The sequence below is a fragment of the Metopolophium dirhodum genome, chromosome 8 (genome assembly GCF_019925205.1).
Source record: "Metopolophium dirhodum isolate CAU chromosome 8, ASM1992520v1, whole genome shotgun sequence".
Lineage (NCBI taxonomy): Eukaryota > Metazoa > Arthropoda > Insecta > Hemiptera > Aphididae > Metopolophium > Metopolophium dirhodum.
The window spans coordinates 13,978,945-13,998,385 of NC_083567.1; the positions used below are offsets into that span (position 1 = coordinate 13,978,945).

General features: G+C 28.5%; 1 protein-coding gene across 3 annotated transcripts in view; it reads left to right on the forward strand.

The window, feature by feature from the left end:
• LOC132950448 (uncharacterized) overlaps window positions 1-19,441 on the forward strand; it is an 85,977-nt gene that overhangs the window by 50,128 nt on the left and 16,408 nt on the right. For all 3 annotated transcript variants that reach the window (XM_061021915.1, XM_061021917.1, XM_061021916.1), the window contains exons 3-4: window positions 5,315-5,520; window positions 14,053-14,188. In XM_061021915.1, coding sequence (XP_060877898.1) covers window positions 5,315-5,520; window positions 14,053-14,188 — 342 coding nt within the window. The remainder of the gene's footprint in view (window positions 1-5,314; window positions 5,521-14,052; window positions 14,189-19,441) is intronic.

Below are 19,441 nucleotides of genomic sequence, written 5' to 3' on the forward strand. Positions count from 1 at the left end.
ATTGCTACCTACAATTTTGCTCCGTGTAAGCGCGACCTATATCTAAATGCATCGTGACTTTAATCATTACTGTTTTTCCGGGGCTATAATATACAATGACAAAATAGAATAATTACAATATTAAAAAAAAAAACAAAAAACATTATTGTAAAGATTTTTAAACTCAAGACTAATGGTTTTGTAAACGGCATGCGTATAATTTAAACTGTGTTTCCCTTACAAAGTGCCGTAATCCTGTCTAAAAGAGTTATAATATTCAAAGTACCTATATACTCTTGAACTTCGAAGTACCCCTACTAACAATAAAAGTTAAAATAAAGCTACAACTTGTTTTCTGCGGTTTCGTTTTTAGATCAAATACTCCGCGAAATGATAACATTTTATCGCAACAATAATGTTCATTATAACATATTATTATCCATCCAACGCGACGTCAGTGGCGCGAGGCTAAGTAAAGAAAAAAGAAAAATCGAGTAGCCGCTAACGCATATTAACAGGTCGAGCCAGCGAGTCGTACCATTGAAAAACCGCGTTAATATTTTTGCTAATCCGCTCTACGGGGCAAACGGCTGAACACATAAGGTCACACAGGGTATCAATCGATCACAAATGTTGTGCAAATATCAACGGAGGAACTCGCAAGCAGATTGATTGGATGGCTGAAAAGTTACAACCAAAAATGTTCAAGTACTCTTAAGTGACTTTTTAATCTTTTACGTTGTATGCGCCGCCCATATTTCTCCTCCCAACCGGACTGTGATTTCGTCCCTATGCATAATGATTTCCGCTGAACGTCTAGGTCGGTTGCAATCGGGTAATATTAAACGAGATTTTCTAGGAAGAAATTGGAGTTCAAGAGCGTTCAATAAGTTACACGCGTGCAATATTCAAGCGATACGTACCATAGGTGCCCAGACTTGAATACGACTATACGAGTGGTACGAAACTATTCCATATCGAAAGGTATCGAATTTTTCTTCTTGGAAATCTTCAAAGCTCGGTAGTGGGGTTAACGCCGACGACTCGCAATTCATCAAATACCTATACAAACTATTATAAACAATTTAAATACTAACGAATTTAAGAAATTACTTAGCCCCTTTTCGATATCTCAACTTTTCTAACTTGAATTTTTTTGTTTTCTAAGCTAGGTTCTTTGCACGTAGTGTTTTTGTTGAGATAGTGTATACATACAGACGACATATTCGTATTGAAAATATTAAATTGTACGCCATAAAATATATTGTTATTAGATAGGTAGGTACGCGAATCATTTTGACATTGAATAATTTCTATAATACACGTTCAGCATAATATTTAAAGCTTAAACGAATAAAATATCTTTTGTATTAATCAATTAAAAAAACATTTGGACCATTATAATACGCCTATATTATTATAATTTCTCTCTTGATACTCTTTATAAAATCATTAAGTTAGAATCTCTGCAACCCTAATCAGCCTAATGAGGCAAACTTTTTGGATAAGCAAAACAGGTTAATATAATAAACGATTTATTAAAATGTACATTTTTCAAGCTGATTTTTATAAAATAAATAAATCTTTCTTTATTTTCACGATTATCTCGTTTAAGTATTTATTCGTTTCACTATAAAAATATAAAATTGAAAAAAATAAGTAATGCGTAATTAATTTTAATGCGCTACGCTTAATTTTTTTAGTTAAAAAAATCAGTGCAGCGCATTATTGATATGTAAGTACTTACGCACAATACATATATAATGCAGTGTGACCTCCCTTAACGTACACCTCCAAATAACAGACGGTTTTTTTAGGAACAAGCTACAAACTTTTTACGAATGGAACCCTCTGAATAGTGGACACATCTAAATAGAGTAGGTATACAACATTTTAACGTCGGAGAGTATCCGGTATTAAAAGGTTTGACTATTATATTATGAACGTAAAAAACAAACCTAAGGTTCCCAAAATATATTTATGAAATTTTTATGATGACTGAGAAATACGAGTATATTAAGTCAAAATAATATTATAATGAGCAGTTAAAGTAGTTAAACAGCCGCGGATCTCTGGTGATCGAGTGTTGGCGTTTAAGGTCCATTTTTAAGGCGTTTAATATAAAACGTTGTTTTCAGAACTCGAGTAGAGACATTTATTTTTTGATGACTAACTACAAAAACCACAAAACGAGAGTAAACCCGTTTATTCGCGGACATCATGTAGGTATGTATTATAATATACGACGACGATTAGTTATAGGCCAGAGAGTGGTAACTCGAATTACCAGTGCACTAATACCAGTGCCAGGCATGTATACAGGGGGAGTTTTGAGGGATCAACCCCCCCTCCGAATTTTTTGTATGTATACGTGCCTGATCAGTGTAAATGATAATGCGTATTTTTTTTATAAGCCATTATACAGTATTATAGTTTTAGACTTTTTCTAAAAATCATTTCATAACATTTCTTCAAAATAAATAAATACATATTGGGGAACCAACCCCTCTTGTATACGCTACTGATTTATCTATATAATACATATTATAATATATTGTATCCATTTATAATAATAAAATTTCCAAAATAGCATTGAGTAAAACATCAAATGATTATGACTGAAATAGTTGATTATAAATAATCTTTAATCTCTCTCTCTCTCTCTCTCTCTCTCTCTCTCTCTCCCCCCTCTCTCTCTCTCTCTCTCTCTCATCATATTATTTACCAATACTTAGATTTTTTCGAATCATTCAAGAAGAATCTACTTCTTTTTTTAAATGAAAACGGCCCTTTTTTATTGTAAATTGTTACTTGGTCAATTTTTCTCGACGCATCTAAATCGAAATTCCAACGAGTCGTTTCTCAGTTATTAAGCCTTGTGGAGTTGTGTACTAGAGATAATAGTCCTGAATTATTATGAATTATTATTCGTTTAAATTTCAAATCAAGTACATCAACATTTACAAAAAAAAATCAGTTGTTTGATAGATTATAGTAAATAAGAAGTTTGTATTCCTACACTTCAATAATGGCGTGAAAAAATCCAAGTAGGTAGGTGTTTAAAAATATGGTAGTAAAAGAATAATTCTTAAAAAATCTAAAAATCAGATTTTAAATGAATAAATAATTTTCAAAAGCAAAAATCGTGATGATCATGACCGATGAATCACCCTGTACAGTACATAGGGAATTGCACTAATCGGAAAAATGCCGTCTCGGTAGCTATATAGCAGTGAACCACAAGCGGGCGTGGTGTTTCGAGAAAACCCCATTTCGCAATGGAAATGAGCACAAATAATATTATCATCGTCTATATGTGTGTTATATTATATTTCCCGTTAAATTGTTACGATATAGCAATCAAATTATTGCTGCAGTTGCAGTATGATCGTCGGAAAGATATTATTATTAACGTCATACGCACTATACAATATATTATATTTTGGCTCAAATTTATGAAATTTGTATCGGAAATGATATCGTTTTTTTCCGGATGCGCTTGTGTGACCGTCCACCCACATTTATATTATATAATATATAATATACGTCATACCTATATTATGTATATAATATATATAAGAAAAAATGCACTGCGCATATCGTTCCACCCCAACTGTTCGTAAGTATTATATGACGTCGTACGAAAGTCGCAAAACGGTTCACCATAAGATATGTCTGACACCAGTTATCCGGTGTACCGATGGCGATGGTGGCGGTGGCCAACGCTGTCGTATGCGTATACCAGATAGTATATACCGCACCCCTGCAGGGGGGGGGGGTGGTTTTCTTCCGCAGTCTTTATCCGTTGCCGCGTTTTATTATGATAATTACACCGCAAGGTGGTGTGGTGGCGTATATCATTATGTGTTTATATAAATTATTATTTGCAACCGGATGATTTATACCGTTTTGGCGCAACGTAATAATTCACCGGGCGATGCCAAGGCCATGCGGAGCTTTAGAAAATATATAAATGAAAAAAATCAAAATCATTCTTTGCTAATAGTACCTATACACACGTCCCCAAACACAACGCAAAACTTGGCCTCGCGCGAAAGCCGATATATTTCTGTGTGGTTGTCAAACGCAGTTAAAATCAACCGTTATATATACCTAGGTAGGCAGTGTGATGGGAACAAACCGCCATGCCGCGGCGGTGGCGGCGCTCATAAAATTAAAAACCAACACCTGGAAAAATGAATCGGAAACCCTATATAGACGATAAATCTCGAAACTATAAATCACTTTCGTTCCAACGCAAAACAATAGGCATCGGAATATAAAGGTTTTTCGAGCTGTTGTCATATTAAATACACATATTTCACGCTATATATTCTGCGTGTGTGTGTGTCTGTTGTATTTAATTAACCCGCGTGCATAATTTTTAGATAAAATTATATTTTTACAAAGTATTTAATTAATCACAAACACGGAATATTTTTTTTATTTAAACGATTGTGTGTCCATGTAATATGATCACTACTCTCATTCAAATATATCTATGACATTACATTTTTGTTCCGATCCAAACCGTGTAAGTTAAGAAATCTTGCACATCATTTTTAAATGGTGTGAAACATAAATTAACCACAATATTAAAATTCAAGTACACAATTATCATATTAGTCAATGGACAATCTTATTAAAATTTAAAAATTACGGTTTAAATTTTAATATGATACTATAATGTCTACATCGCTTATAATATGTCCAACAGACAATTCTTTAAAACTAATAAATTTCAAAATTTTATTTGAAAATTATACGTTTCACATTAAGTGCCTATATATTATATCCACTAATATTGTATTCAAAATAAAAATAAACAGAAGTAATAAGATCCACTATCATATAACATAGGCAAATATTAAATTAAGGTATGATTGGGTTCGCTCGTAAAATTAAGTCTGATCACATCACTCACGTGTCATTGTTTTGAAATATTAAAAATTATCATTATATTATATTATATATTATGTATGTGTATACATTTATATTCAATATTGTATATAAAACACACAATATTGCAAATTGCATGTGACAATAGTGGTGGGGTTTATATTGGTTCTTGTGCGATCCCCGCCATTTTTGCTCTACAAAGACGTTTACAATGAAAGAAACTCAAAGGTAAGGGAGGGGGAGGAGTGTGTACTTTCAAACCTCCTCGTCCCTGCGCAGTGCATATAGGTACCTTTGTTTCGTATAGGTGTACCGTAAAGATATAAGTAATAATAATAATATATTTATTTTAAATTACTTTTAACTTTTGAGGATAATAGTAACTTTTGTTTGCAAGTGAACATTGTAGTATATTATTGTTTTTATTGACTTACAGAATGTGTTGGCTTAAGGGACTTGAAAATCCACGTCCCAGTGGCAGTACGATCTGGATCCATACTGCGAATGAACTGTACATACGATTTGGAAAATACGGCACTGTATTCAATAAAATGGTATCTGAGGGATCAAGAATTCTATCGATACGTGCCAAAAGAATCGCCTCCCACCCGTGTTTTTCCAATGCCTGGAATTATAGTTAATGTGAGTAAGAATAAATGATTTTAACCCCCTTCTATATTGTATCTATTATACCGAATTAAACTGAAAATCGAATAACAGTTTAAAATAATTTCATTCAAATAGTCCAGTATAGTAAGTTCAAGAGTTTTAAATGTCAATTGATTTTGAGCTAAATATATTTTGAATTTTTGAATCATTTTCAGAAATTTGATTTTTTTTTTTTATTACTTTTTACTCATATTTTTTTCTATACTATTAGTGTATTAAATTATTTATTTGAGAAATAGAAATGACTTTCGTAGTTTTGTATACCTATTGAGAAACTTTATATTATATATATTATATAATTTATTAGATAAATTACTTAAATAATAATTTTATAAGTTTAGTAAATTAGCTGATTAGTTAAAAGTTTTCATATTCTGTATTTGTATTTATAAAAAAACATATATTCTGCTTTGAAATATGAAATTATAAAGTAGGTAACCGTTCTGATGTACAAGCTGCGTATGAGTTGATTCCCAGCTACCTGTTTACCTGCACCAATACCGTTGAATAATTGATTCCGTGGCTATGTTCGAGTTGATTCTTTTATTGTTCTATATCAGTAGGTAACGAAAATAATAGGTATTTTAATCCAAGAAAAATAAGTTTTTATGAGAGAAGTAATAAACAAGTATACCGGTAATCTCATTACCAGTTTTTAAAAACAATGTGTTTCACATTTTCACCTAGTGCAAATTAAAATGCAATTCGCTAATTTTTTTTTACTATGACTTACTTTTTTACAAACTATATGGCGATGATTACCCAAAATATTTAAAACAAAAATTCTGTATGGTGATTTTCAAAATATGAAGAAACTAAAAAGAAGAACGTTTTTTAGAGATTTGTCAGCCAACCTCCAGATGGTGTCCCTTGGATAGGTAACGCTAATAGGTTGAAGTGTTCATTCAACATATTATCATATACATATACATTTATTATATTACTGATCTACAACAATAGGGGGATCAACTCGTACATACCTATTAATAGCCAGGGAACCAACTAATACGTAAAGTAAGTCTCGATAATCAACTCAACAACAGTGGATGTACAGTAGCTGTCGAGTGTACCTTGTCAGTCCTCATTGAGTGTAAGTCACTGTGTAATGTATATTGTGATAAATTTGAACTCAATGATAAATCATTGCAAACGAGAAACGTTTCTGATTGAAGAAAGTCTGTCAGTCTAAATATTACTAAGTAATAATATATAAGTATAATAATATTAAATATTAACCCTACCTATGACGGCGAATTCCCTTTAAAAATATATTTTTATTTGTGATTTATCTTGCATCAAACAAATTACAAATTGGAACATTATTTAGGGTTAAAAGTGGGATTATATGCTTACACAATCACTGTTTATACATTACAAATACATTAGACATTATACATAAAATTATAAATGCAACCCTTAAAACTATATGGAGACATTAGTCCTCCTCTAGAATTTGTTCCCACTTAATAAGCCCTGGATAAATGCAACGAATTATCATTAAGTTCAAACTTAACACATCCATTAAAGTGACTTACTCAACGATACCTACACTCGACATATTATTCTACTACTCAGCAGAGTGATTGCTCCTGTTTTTTATTGCGCATTAAGCAATTAGGTTCAAAATATACATGTTTTTAATCGTCGTCAGTTCTAATCATAATAATGAATTCCAAAAAAAACATTATTAAATATTTATTTTGACTACATTAATAGGTGGGTTATAGACACTACGCACGAATAAATTAATCGATAACGCCATCTAGACATGGGGACATAGCTTTTGATTTTATATAATACCAGGGCAAGTTTGCGGTTTAGTTTTAATTATATTTGTGCACGTACAGGTTCATTAAAATAACTTCTATAGTCTTACATTACAATGCCAGGTTTTTACATTTATTATTGAACTAATGCCAAATATGAATTTCTGTGCCATTTGTTTTGTGTACACACACGTGCATAACAAATACAACGAGTGATTAATTATTTTAATATTTTATGTACGGTGCCTATTTAGAAAAGAAAATAATAATGTACAGTATTGTATTTACATGTGAGGTTATATACTCGTGCATCGTGCATGCATTATCACGTCATATAAAGGTGTATTCAAAGGTACACAATTGCTTGTGGTATGGTAGGTGCCTAACGGAAGGACGTCGGTTATAACAACCCATTTTTAATTTTAGTTTTAACCGAATGATTGGTAATTAAAAATGTATATTCCGTCGTTTCAGCAACAATATTATATTATTATTTATTTGTAGGTACAAGCTTCGCAGTAATTTACTATTACTGACTACTGTAAAAAATTACGAATAAAAATTCATAAATACTATTAATTCAGTTGAATTGTACGGCCAATAATATATTGTATTGTGATGAGATTCACGATTCGTTTTCACAACTAGTTTTCGGCCATAATCATTGATAAAAACTACAAAGGGAAAATATTATAGAGAGAAAGAGGGCACTATTGATAAATGTGATCTAATAAAATACAAAAGGAAGGGATTATGGTCTATAGTGTTCAACAACTTCTATATCGAATCAAGTAAAAGTTTTATATAGCTCCGTTCTGTTGGACTATATGTACAATGAATAGAGCCAGTTTTATATTTCATTCGATTTTTGACGATTGAACTCTTTATTAGATTGTTTTTTTTCCTTTCACTTGTATTGATTCATGTATCGTTTCTGAAAACCCATTTCGTGTTTAATTTAAATTCAAATAGGGTTAATGTAAGTGTTATTGTTGTGAATTTGTAATAACTTATATTGTGACCAGTTTGATGTACAAGAATCAAAAAATATTGCAATTATTGATGACAATTCTTAAATCATAATAGTCATAAATAATACAAGCATATATTAATATAATTTATTATGCAGTATTAAAAAAAAACAATAAAATGATGATAAAACTACCTATAGTCAAAATTATTTGAATTACACAAACAACTATATATCAACTTTATAAATATTAAAATAAATTTTACCTTCAGTGTCGGCAATCAGTCATTCTCAGTATAATGACTGGGTAATCATTATTAACAATATTTGTAATAATCGAACGTAACTATCTATTACACTATCATAACCATACATCTTTCCCCTGTGGTTTTGTTATTAATAATTATTTTTACAATAGTAATTAATAACAAAATGTTTATTATAAAATAAAATCTTTACTATATAGTTGTATAAAGCGTTTCCCTTGTTCTCGGCCCTCTTTCTTGAACGCCTAGACTACAGTTTGGTTTCATTGGTTGAACTAGTTTCTGACTTATTTCAGTTTTGTCAGGTTGAGATTGTGTTCATCTTCGTTGATTATTTTAAACTTTCAAAGTGAGATACATTTCATGTTATTCGATTACTATCCTTCTATATGCTGTAACCATTGTAGTGGAAAAAAAACTCATACATTATCCTTTTTCGACCACGCCATTGTAGTAATCGAACGAGATTGTTTATTAATGTATTATGTCTATTATTACATTGTAATATCGTAAATAGGTCTTATCATAATTATATGATTACAACAACGACTAATTGGGTTAGGCAATGTTGACATTACGAAAATGACTAAAATAGATATTCAACGCGAGGTAATTATTTAGTTTATTTATGATTATATTACTTAAACCATATTATAATATTATACTAATGTATTATGACATTATTACACTATACTTATCTATTAGTAATATTATATTACCTATTACTACAATGTATTACTTAAAAAAAAATTAAAAATGTTATGTCATAATATCTTTAATTGACAAAACCTATATTTTAAGCAGGTATAGGCTATTTACCTACTTAGTATGACATACTAAAAGAAAAAGAGTGGGTAAGTGGATGTCGCTCTGCTGTACAGTAGGTTACAAGTGGGTCACTGTAATGGATGGTGTTAAATTTGAATTCAATGATATAAAAGAAAAACGATTCTGAGTGAAAACGGTCAGTCAGCCTATGATATTACCAAGTATATTTGATGATATAATTGTGTAAAGTAATTTATATATAACCTATTTACGTGGAACCTTGTTTTAAATTTTCAATCCTTAGCCATAAAAGTTAAACATTTTATACATTTTTAACTACAAAATAATTAATAAATTATAAATTTGATAAATGTTGTCAAAATTTGAACTTTAAATGCTTATTAAAAAAAATTGTGCCTATGTATTTTTAATATTTGTCAACTGCAATTAGAACGATATATCAGGAGCCTTATATTAAATTTTCACGCTTTTTTACCCAACAAATAAAATTTTATTGATATTTATAGAAAAAAAAAGTAAAAAAATTGAAAACTGACAATGTCCGTAAACAGCTCAAAAAGAGTCAAAATATTTTCAAAATTTTATGGTGTATAGAAAATTCTAATATAAACATTCAGTGAAATTTTCAAGTATGTTCAGTTTTTTTAATTACAATAAAATAAGAAAATTGTTACATGAGAAATCGAGTGAATATCAAATGTTGTAAAAATATAAATTTCAGACGCTCATAAAAATTTAATTTAAGTTTCTTATAGACATTTTTTTTTTTTTGATAAAGGTAGACAAACTTATGAGAAATCTTATATTACATTTTCAAATCTTAGATTTAAAAAGAAAATTTTTCATGAATTTCTAACTTAAAATAATTTGCAAACTGTCGTCATTTTACGTATTTTATCATTATTTGAACTTTAAATGCTTATAAAAAAAAAATTATTATTATTATTGTGAATAAAGTATTTTATATTTAACCTATTTACACGGAGCCTTGTTTTAAATATCCAATCCTTAGCTATAAAAGTTGAACATTTAATAAATTTTTAACTACAAAATAATTATTAAATTTTAAATTTGATACATTTAGTCAAAATTTAAGCTTTAAATGCTTACAAAAAAAAATTGTGACTATGGATTTTTAATTTTTTTCTTCTGCCTTTGAAACAATATACTAGATTCACTTTTCTATCAGAAAAGATACTGTTTAAGAAAATCCAAGCACTTTTACTGTCCTAAAAGGTAATGACAGACACACAAAAAAAATTTTTAAAAAAACACACATCATTGTAAAATCAATACATTAATTTTCAAATACCCAGACACCAAGTTGTAAATAAGTTGTATTTTTAAAAATACTTTATACATTCGTATCTTGGCTCTAAGATAAACTTTAATTTAAAAAATATTTATTTTATTTTAAAACTAATACGCGTTTCTAATGTGTATGTAATATATAATAGAAACACTAAATATCTGAGTAAAAACCAATAAAAATATTTTAACAGTGAATAGAAAAGTTTGTAATCTTTTTACTTTATTTAGAAATGAACTGCAGCTGATGTACCATATAACGTGATATGTAGCTATGCCGCAATAACATTGTTTGAATTCCCATGTAATTTGCATAAGCACTTTCAGTAAACAAAAAAAGAGAAAGACTTATTGAAGCAATCCATTGAATCAAAGCTTTAGACCACTTAGTTTTTCTGCACATATATATGTAAAAGTAAATTTTCCATTAACCTATTTAAATATTCAAAACTCCTTCAGAAACTGTATAGATTATTGTGAAAACGTTTTTTTGTTGTACCTAATTTGTATTATTTATAAAAAAATACTATGTATTTTATGCATACAATCATTTATTTAATGACCTCAATAAATTATGTAACAGTAATTCAGTTTATTTTTATCTTAATCCAACCATTTATACCTACTTTTATATTATTAACATTATATAAATAGTATTATGAAATCCCAGCTCATAATATTGAATATTACACGAAATGTTTAAGTATAATAGCTAGCTAGATACTCAACCTAATAGGTTAGGTACACAATTATACACTAGAAACAACTTAAGAAAAAGAGTACCTATAAAAAACTTTATTTCAACGGTGTTGCAATGAAAAAAAAAATTAATGGCTGTATTAATGTAGTAAAGTTCCAAGACCTTTCGTAATTTTACATTTCCAAACTGTCTGTTTTTAGATTTAAATTTTTTTGTTGGATATCCTGATAATTTTACTCAAATTTGATCATAAGATAGTCACATACACAAGACATACAACTTCGTTATTTCTCCAAAAATCAAGTGAAATTACTAGCAATTATATTGATTGTTGATATGATATTGATTATTGACCTCGGAAACTATATCAAATATTATGACCAAAGAAGGCGTAACAAAATCACAAATATGGATTTTTAAACTCAACTCGGTAAACTTTTATAAAAACAACTTTTTCAAATTTTTCTAAATATTTTTTATTAAATAACAAAGTTTTTTTGTTCAGATGTAAGGTATTATTCAATAGTATAGGAGACCTGGGCTAAGAGAAAAAGGTTAATTTAAGTTGTCAAAATATAATACTAACATTTTACACAAATAACTTTTATTTTCATATTTAGGTAGGTACTTTAAAAGAGTTGTAAAAATACCATGCTTTGACTTTGGAAAATAAAATAAGAATATTTTAATAGTTAAATAAAAATTTGGAAAATGTAACACATTAGTTACTTTCTTTGTGTATCAGGCAAAGTGAAAACAATTTAAATGAATATTATATAAAAAATACTTTATTGTAACCACAAATTTTTTTTATTGACAATTTTAACATGTTATTACAACTACATTTTTATTTATAATTATTATAACTACCTAGATACCAATATAGTATATAACAAAATAATTAAAATTTACTGACAATAGGAAAAGTGAACCACGTTTAACAACCAAATACATACTTTAACTTTCCATATAAATACTTAATATATTATTAACTCAAAATAAGTTTGAACAAATTTAAAAAAATCATAAATATTGATATATTTAAATATTTCATATTATTCATAATATTATATTAATGCTGCACTTAGTCTGGATTATTTTTTTTTTTGATAAAAATAATTTGTATTTGTTAAGCCACAGCAAAATATCAAGCTCCTTATAAAAATATATTTCTCATTCCGGTAATTTTTTTTAAAAATAATAAGTATAAAAGTTAAGAATTTTTATCACTAATGAATTAATAGATTTAAAACTTGGTTTATTTTACTTGTACAACTATATTTAATAGAATCTTCTTATCACTTTCTAAGTCGTGTCTAAGAGAGTACCTACCTACCTACCACACCCGAACATAGTGTCTCGTTGTTTTACAAACGTTCAACGTTGAAAATGTGTGTTTATAGCAGTTCCAATTTTGTGTTGTAAGTTATAATATTATAGTAAATTGACCTATTATCACTATTTAAGCCTTAAAGTAAGAATATTATCTGTTTTTATCAATATTTTATATTTTTAAGCGAGATACAAGTATGTGAAATATCACAATTGGAACAAAATGCTAATATCTCTCGCTTTAATATTAAAATATTGAAAAAACATGTTCTTAGGTACTTTTAGGTTTTATAATAAGTAAATTCTCTATTAAATTAATACTATTAAACACCACATTGGAACTTCTGAAAGCAAATTTTGTATGTGGTACTATTTAAGACTGAGGCATCACCTGCGGGTGCGATGTCCTCTTACGCATGGTAAAGGTCATACGTATTTAACGTTCGTGTTGATATGTTTACAGTGTCATATCACTGACTTACTGTACACAATAATCGTATTGTTATATTTTAAGTGTTATTGACATTATTCACTTTACCCGTGTCTCCCCTACCTAATATTAATCATGTAATCCTATATTGATATAGTGTATAAACGAAACTAGTAACTATATACTTCATAATTATATAGTAACTAATAATGCTTTTATTATTTTTAATTTTAAGCATGCAAGTAATGTGGCTTTGACTTATAAGGTTATATTAGACAGAAAAACAATAAGCTTAATACACAAATAAAATAAGTCTAATGGTTATTGTTTTAAATTGTATTCTGTACTACCATTATTAAATTGACACTAATGTTTAAACTATTTTTAACTAAAATTGATATGCTTTGTCATTAGAAAAATGTAAAAGTTTATTATTGCAAAAATCATTAAATTGTATTTTAAAGAACATACTGAACATTCTATAGTTAGGTACCTAGGTATAAACATCTATACCGGATGATCCATTTAAAGTAAGATTTAATTAAATTAAATTAACATTTAATCATTATTTCAAAAACTCTAAATTTTTTTCAAAACCTTTTTATAGATAATTAATTATTTACTTAATTAAGTCTTTAAAAAAACATTTTTCTAAAACATATATATATTTTACTATTTTGTTCCGTTATCGGTTTTTTTATATTTTTTAAATTTTAAAATGTCATAATGGTTTATTAAAAAATAATAATCCCTAAATATAAATAGTTAATATATATTTATTATTTATTATTGGGAATGTTACACATGATGAACATTTTAATATTTTAATGTAGTCATTAAGACTATACACTATGACACAATGCATTATATATAATATGATGTATACAAATTACAGATTAAAAGTTTAAATTGGCCAATTTGATGAAATGTAATTTTGTATTTAGGTACAAGAATCCGACGAGAACAAAGTAACCATTGAAAACGTCCAAAGGGAATTGACGGGATATTATAAATGCGAAGTCTCAGCGGACGCGCCGCTATTCCACACCGGTATTAAGACAAAACTTACATATGTCACTAGTAAGTAAAACATTTTTTTTTTTAATAAAAAAAAACATAGGGAACTCGTTTTTGCTGCATAATAGACAATAGTTATAGATTTTGAGTGTACCTCTTCCGTGACAAATTCATTGTAATTCTAATTTAAGATAAACCAAAAATCAATTATACGAAAAACAATTCTGAACAAATACGTAAGACGAGTGGGTCAGCAAATATTTAGTGGATATAAAATATATTTAGTGAAAATATCAATTTTACGGTTATTCCTTTCTGAGTTACAACAATTAAAAACGAAAATTGTAAGGTACTGTAGTTGAAAACTGGTGCTACGTATTCCCGTTTTCCTACTGTTTTTGATGATTTTCTGAAAAGTATTTTTTAGGATTTTCCTTCTTTAAACCCCACCCCCTTTCCCCGCGATTTTCTCCAAAGTATCCACTAGATTGAATTTGGTACCAGAAACCAACCCCCTAAAGTTGAAGAAAACGGCAAACTATTTACTCCAAAATGAGATGACAAACCACATAAAAAAAAAAAAATCAGTTCTTTAAATAAATTCAATATACATATTTCTCGCTACGCTCATGAACTATAAAGATCAATATTCTAACAACTGATTTAATATGTACCTCTGGTTAGGTACAGTACCTGGTATCGTATTATTATTGTTTAAAAAGTGCATGAACAACAAACACCAATTATACTGCACCCAGCACCCTGTCCCCTGAAACCCGCCAAGCCTGCAATAATAATAATAATCATCATCATATTATTATTATTATTATTATTATTATATTCTTACTATTGCAAAACCATATTACAACGTGAAAGGAAATTCCAAAGTTATTAATACGCACACTTCTGCAGTTCTGCAAAATGTTTAATTATTACATCGTTGTTCGACGACTACACACTGTTCCATAATATTATAATATGTATATTATATTCTATATAATATGTGTGCATATATGTGTATATACTACACATACAAATGTATAGATATATAGGTATACATCATGAATAGCGTTTGAGCATATTATTTTAAAGCACAAAACCGGGATGATACCATTGTTATGTGTTATATACATGTATATTGCGCATACAGTATAATGTGTATACGTATTTACTACTACTGTTGCCGCCATCACTTTACACTCCCGTTTCCAACTGGGTAATAATAATAATAATAATAATAGTAATAATGTTGAAGGTGGTGGTGGTGGTGTTGGAGGTGGCGGTGGCGAAATTTCTCTATTGTCCCCGCCCGTCCCTTCGGAATCGGTCTGTAGGATCGTTCACATTTACAATCATTATTATTATTGTTTTAAGTCCTAATCCACGTTGGACATCCAAATGTCAACATATCACAACCGGCTGCTAGACTGATAGATTGCATAGACATACGGTTTAAGACGTGCTCTCAAAAAATCAAAACGAACGAATTTAATCAAACCCCAAAGTTGTTTAAGGTTAGTCCAATCAGAAACACGATAAAAAAAAAATTAATGCATTTCATCACCAAATCTAAGTGAAACCATATGAAAAAGTTTTCAACAAACTTTGGCGAAAAACTACTGATATTATTTCAACGAAAATGGTTCGTTACGATTTTCATTGAAAATAGCCTCCAACTATATATCCTAATATACAAGTCTAACCAAAGGCATAATAATCTTTATATCAAGCCCTGTCATATATTTTTCCTAGCACTTTTTCCGATAAGAATAGGTAGGGAAAACTACGCGGGTATATCATAATTCATGAGTAGTATAAAATGCGGATAATTTTAACAGTACATATATTATTACAAGACTGTAAAAACAATAACAAACATTATTAAGCAATGATTAATGCTAGGTATTGAATATTATTTAAAAAATATTTGAAGAGAATTAATTTTAATAATTAAACTATTGTTATTATATAATATATTATAGGTATTTACTACGCCTTACTACCTTTACGGCTTTATACCTAATAATAATGTAACTTAATACTTAGGCCTGCATGGTGGATATGAAAAGAAATTAGCAATCGATTGCCAGTTACATTTTACATTGTTCGCGTAGAATAACCAACTTGATCTGAGCGATTTCTCGCTATAGTAATGGACCAAAGAACTGTGTGTATATTTTTGGTATTATGAATAATGTATGAATATTAATTCAAAAATATAAGTTTTGGTGAAAAAAAAACCATCTGAACACTCTCAGATGTACATTTGGGAACGCATTACTGTCAAAGAAATTCAGACTTGCTGCGTATCGCTTGTGTATGCATGAAAATGTTTCGTCCCTTTTGTAAGTGCCCGTCAAGTTTCCTAGGGTATCATAAAAATCTATAGCATAATACGTCGAATATTCGCTTCGAGAAACGCATACTAAATGTTTTTTAGCCTTCGTGGTATTTAAACTTGTGCACGACGACGTGTTCGGTGTAATTTCGTGCAACTTTTATTTTCTGGAAATAAAAAATAACTGGGTCAGTTAAACATTGCAGTGACATGATTAATGAAACGTATTGAGATAAGCTGCAAAAATCCGGACTAAATCGGTTAATGGATTGAATCATTTTTCTAGCGTCTCCCCCAAAAACAGGGGAAATAGATCCTATCATGCAACGTTGCATTAATAATTTCAAAATATTGTGGTGAACGAGCATTTTCCAATAATGCTAAAATATTGAATAATAATAAAAAAATAAATAATAATTAAACTTATTACACTGTACGTATTATACACATGTTGTTGAGGAAGGACAAAAAACATTATATAACTTTATTAGAATGTACGATGGTATTATACTATTATTATCATACATTGTTTTAGTTTTATTTCCATAATTTTAAATAACACAATTTTAACAAGTTAAAATCAACAAACTGTTTGTTGATAAAGAACAACTTCCCCAGCACTAGTTTCTAAGCCTATATATATTATTGGGTGGGCTACATGAAAGTATATATTATTTTATTTTTGCTTATATTTGTACGCAATTTTTTTAAATAAAATTAAATATAATATATTCTTTTTTTTTTTATAAAACAAGAATATATACATTTGTAATAATCTATACAATGGGTAATATGGGGGATACAAGTATACAAGATGGGACGGCGTGATAGAAGGGGGGGGGGGGGGAATCCAATGACCCTACTTCAAAATTCTAAGCCGGTTTTTTTTTTTTTTTAGATTCTGAGTGAAACGATGAATGTATTGATTTTACAATGATGTGTGTTTTTTTTTTTATTTTTTTTTTTTATTTTTTTTTTTTGTGTCTGTGTACACGATAAGTAGTCGAAATAATGCTTCGATTTTCGACTTCAGTATCTTGTTCGATGGTAAAGTGAATATCGTTGGTGCATTGGGGAGGTCAAAATTTTAATTTCCCAGTAGTTTTCAAAAGCGATGTGAAAAACAAAAGAAAAATTAAGGAAAAACGGGAATTTTTACGCAAAATCGATTTTTAACAAAATCGATTTTGGTTATTGGTGTAACTCTAAAACAAATGACCGTAGATGCATGAAATGTTCACTGGTTGTTTATATTTGCATTTTCTATACACAATACAATTTTGAAAATAATTTGACTTTTTTTGAACTGTTTACGGACATTGTCAGTTTTCAGTTTTTTTAAATTTTTTTTCTATAAATATCAATAAAATTTTATTTGTTGGGTAAAAAAGCTTGAAAATTTAATAGAAGGCTCCTAGGTTATTGTTTCAAAGGCAGATGAAAAAAATTAAAAATCCTTAGTCACAGTTTTTTTTTATACACGTTTAAAGTTCAAATTTTGACAAAATACGGAAAAATCACGAAAAATAGCAAATTATTTTGATGAGAATTCATAAAAATTTTTCTTTTTAAATCTAAGATTTGAAAATGTAATATAAGATTACTCATAAGTTTGTCTACCTTTATCAAAAAAAAAATGTCTAGAAGAAACTTAATTTAAATTTTTATGAGCGTCTGAAATTTATATTTTTACAACATTTGATATTTACTCGATTTCTCATGTAACAATTTTCTTATTTTATTGTAATTAAAAAACGAATGACTGTAGATACTTGAAAATTTCACTGAATGTTTATATTAGCATTTTCTATACACCATAAAATGTTGAAAATATTTTGACTCTTTTTGAGCTGTCTACGGACATTGTCAGTTTTCAATTTTTTTAGTTTTTTTTTCTATAAATATCAATAAATTTTAATTTGTTGGGTAAAAAAGCGTGAAAATTTAATATAAGGCTCCTGATATATCGTTCTAATAGCAGTTGAAAAATATTAAAAATACATATGCACAATTTTTTTTTATAAGCATTTAAAGTTCAAATTTTGACAACATTTATCAAATTTATAATTTATTAATTATTTTCTGGTTAAAAATGTATAAAATGTTTAACTTTTATGGCTAAAGATTGAAAATTTAAAACAAGGCTCCGAGTAAATAGGTTATATATAAATTACTTTATTCACAATAATATCATCAAATATACTTGGTAAAATCATAGGCTGACTGACCATTTTCGCTCAGAATCGTTTTTCTTATACAATGATATTATATCATTGAATTCAAATTTAACACCATCCATTACAGTGACCCACTTGTAACCTACTGTACAGCAGAGCGACATCCACTTATCCACCTTTTTTTTAATTATTTTTATTTTTATTTATTAAATGTTAAGGAGGTCCCTGGGCCAATTTCGTTTGAGACGACGAGGTGAAAATATATTCTTTGAAAATAGCTTTGGTAATTTATAGAATATACCTAATACCTATTATTAATTTTAAAAAAATACTATTAATATACTGTTATTGATTACTCCGATTACACATAATATTCTTACATAATTCTTACCTAGGTATTTTTTTTTTAAATTTCCAAGTATTTATTTTATTTGTAAAACTATATTTTATTTTTTTTTTTTTTTTTTTTTTTATTGATCTGAAATATACATCGACAACTAGGCCATTAGTACATGAATTTTAGATTACATTGTTAGTATTTTAGCATTTACATGGTTACATTAAATTAAATTGTACAATTCTGTTTTTTTTAAGAATAAAATTAAGTTTTTAACGTCTTGTGGGTTTGGTCCTAGTGCTTGACAAATTTGTTCTGATATGTGGTATTGATTTCGATACATGTTGTATTTTTGACATTCTGTGATGACGTGGTTGACCGTTAAAAGTACATTGCACGCGTCGCATAGTGGAGGATCGTCTTTGGTCATCAAATAGCTGTGAGTTAGGTGTGTGTGACCAATT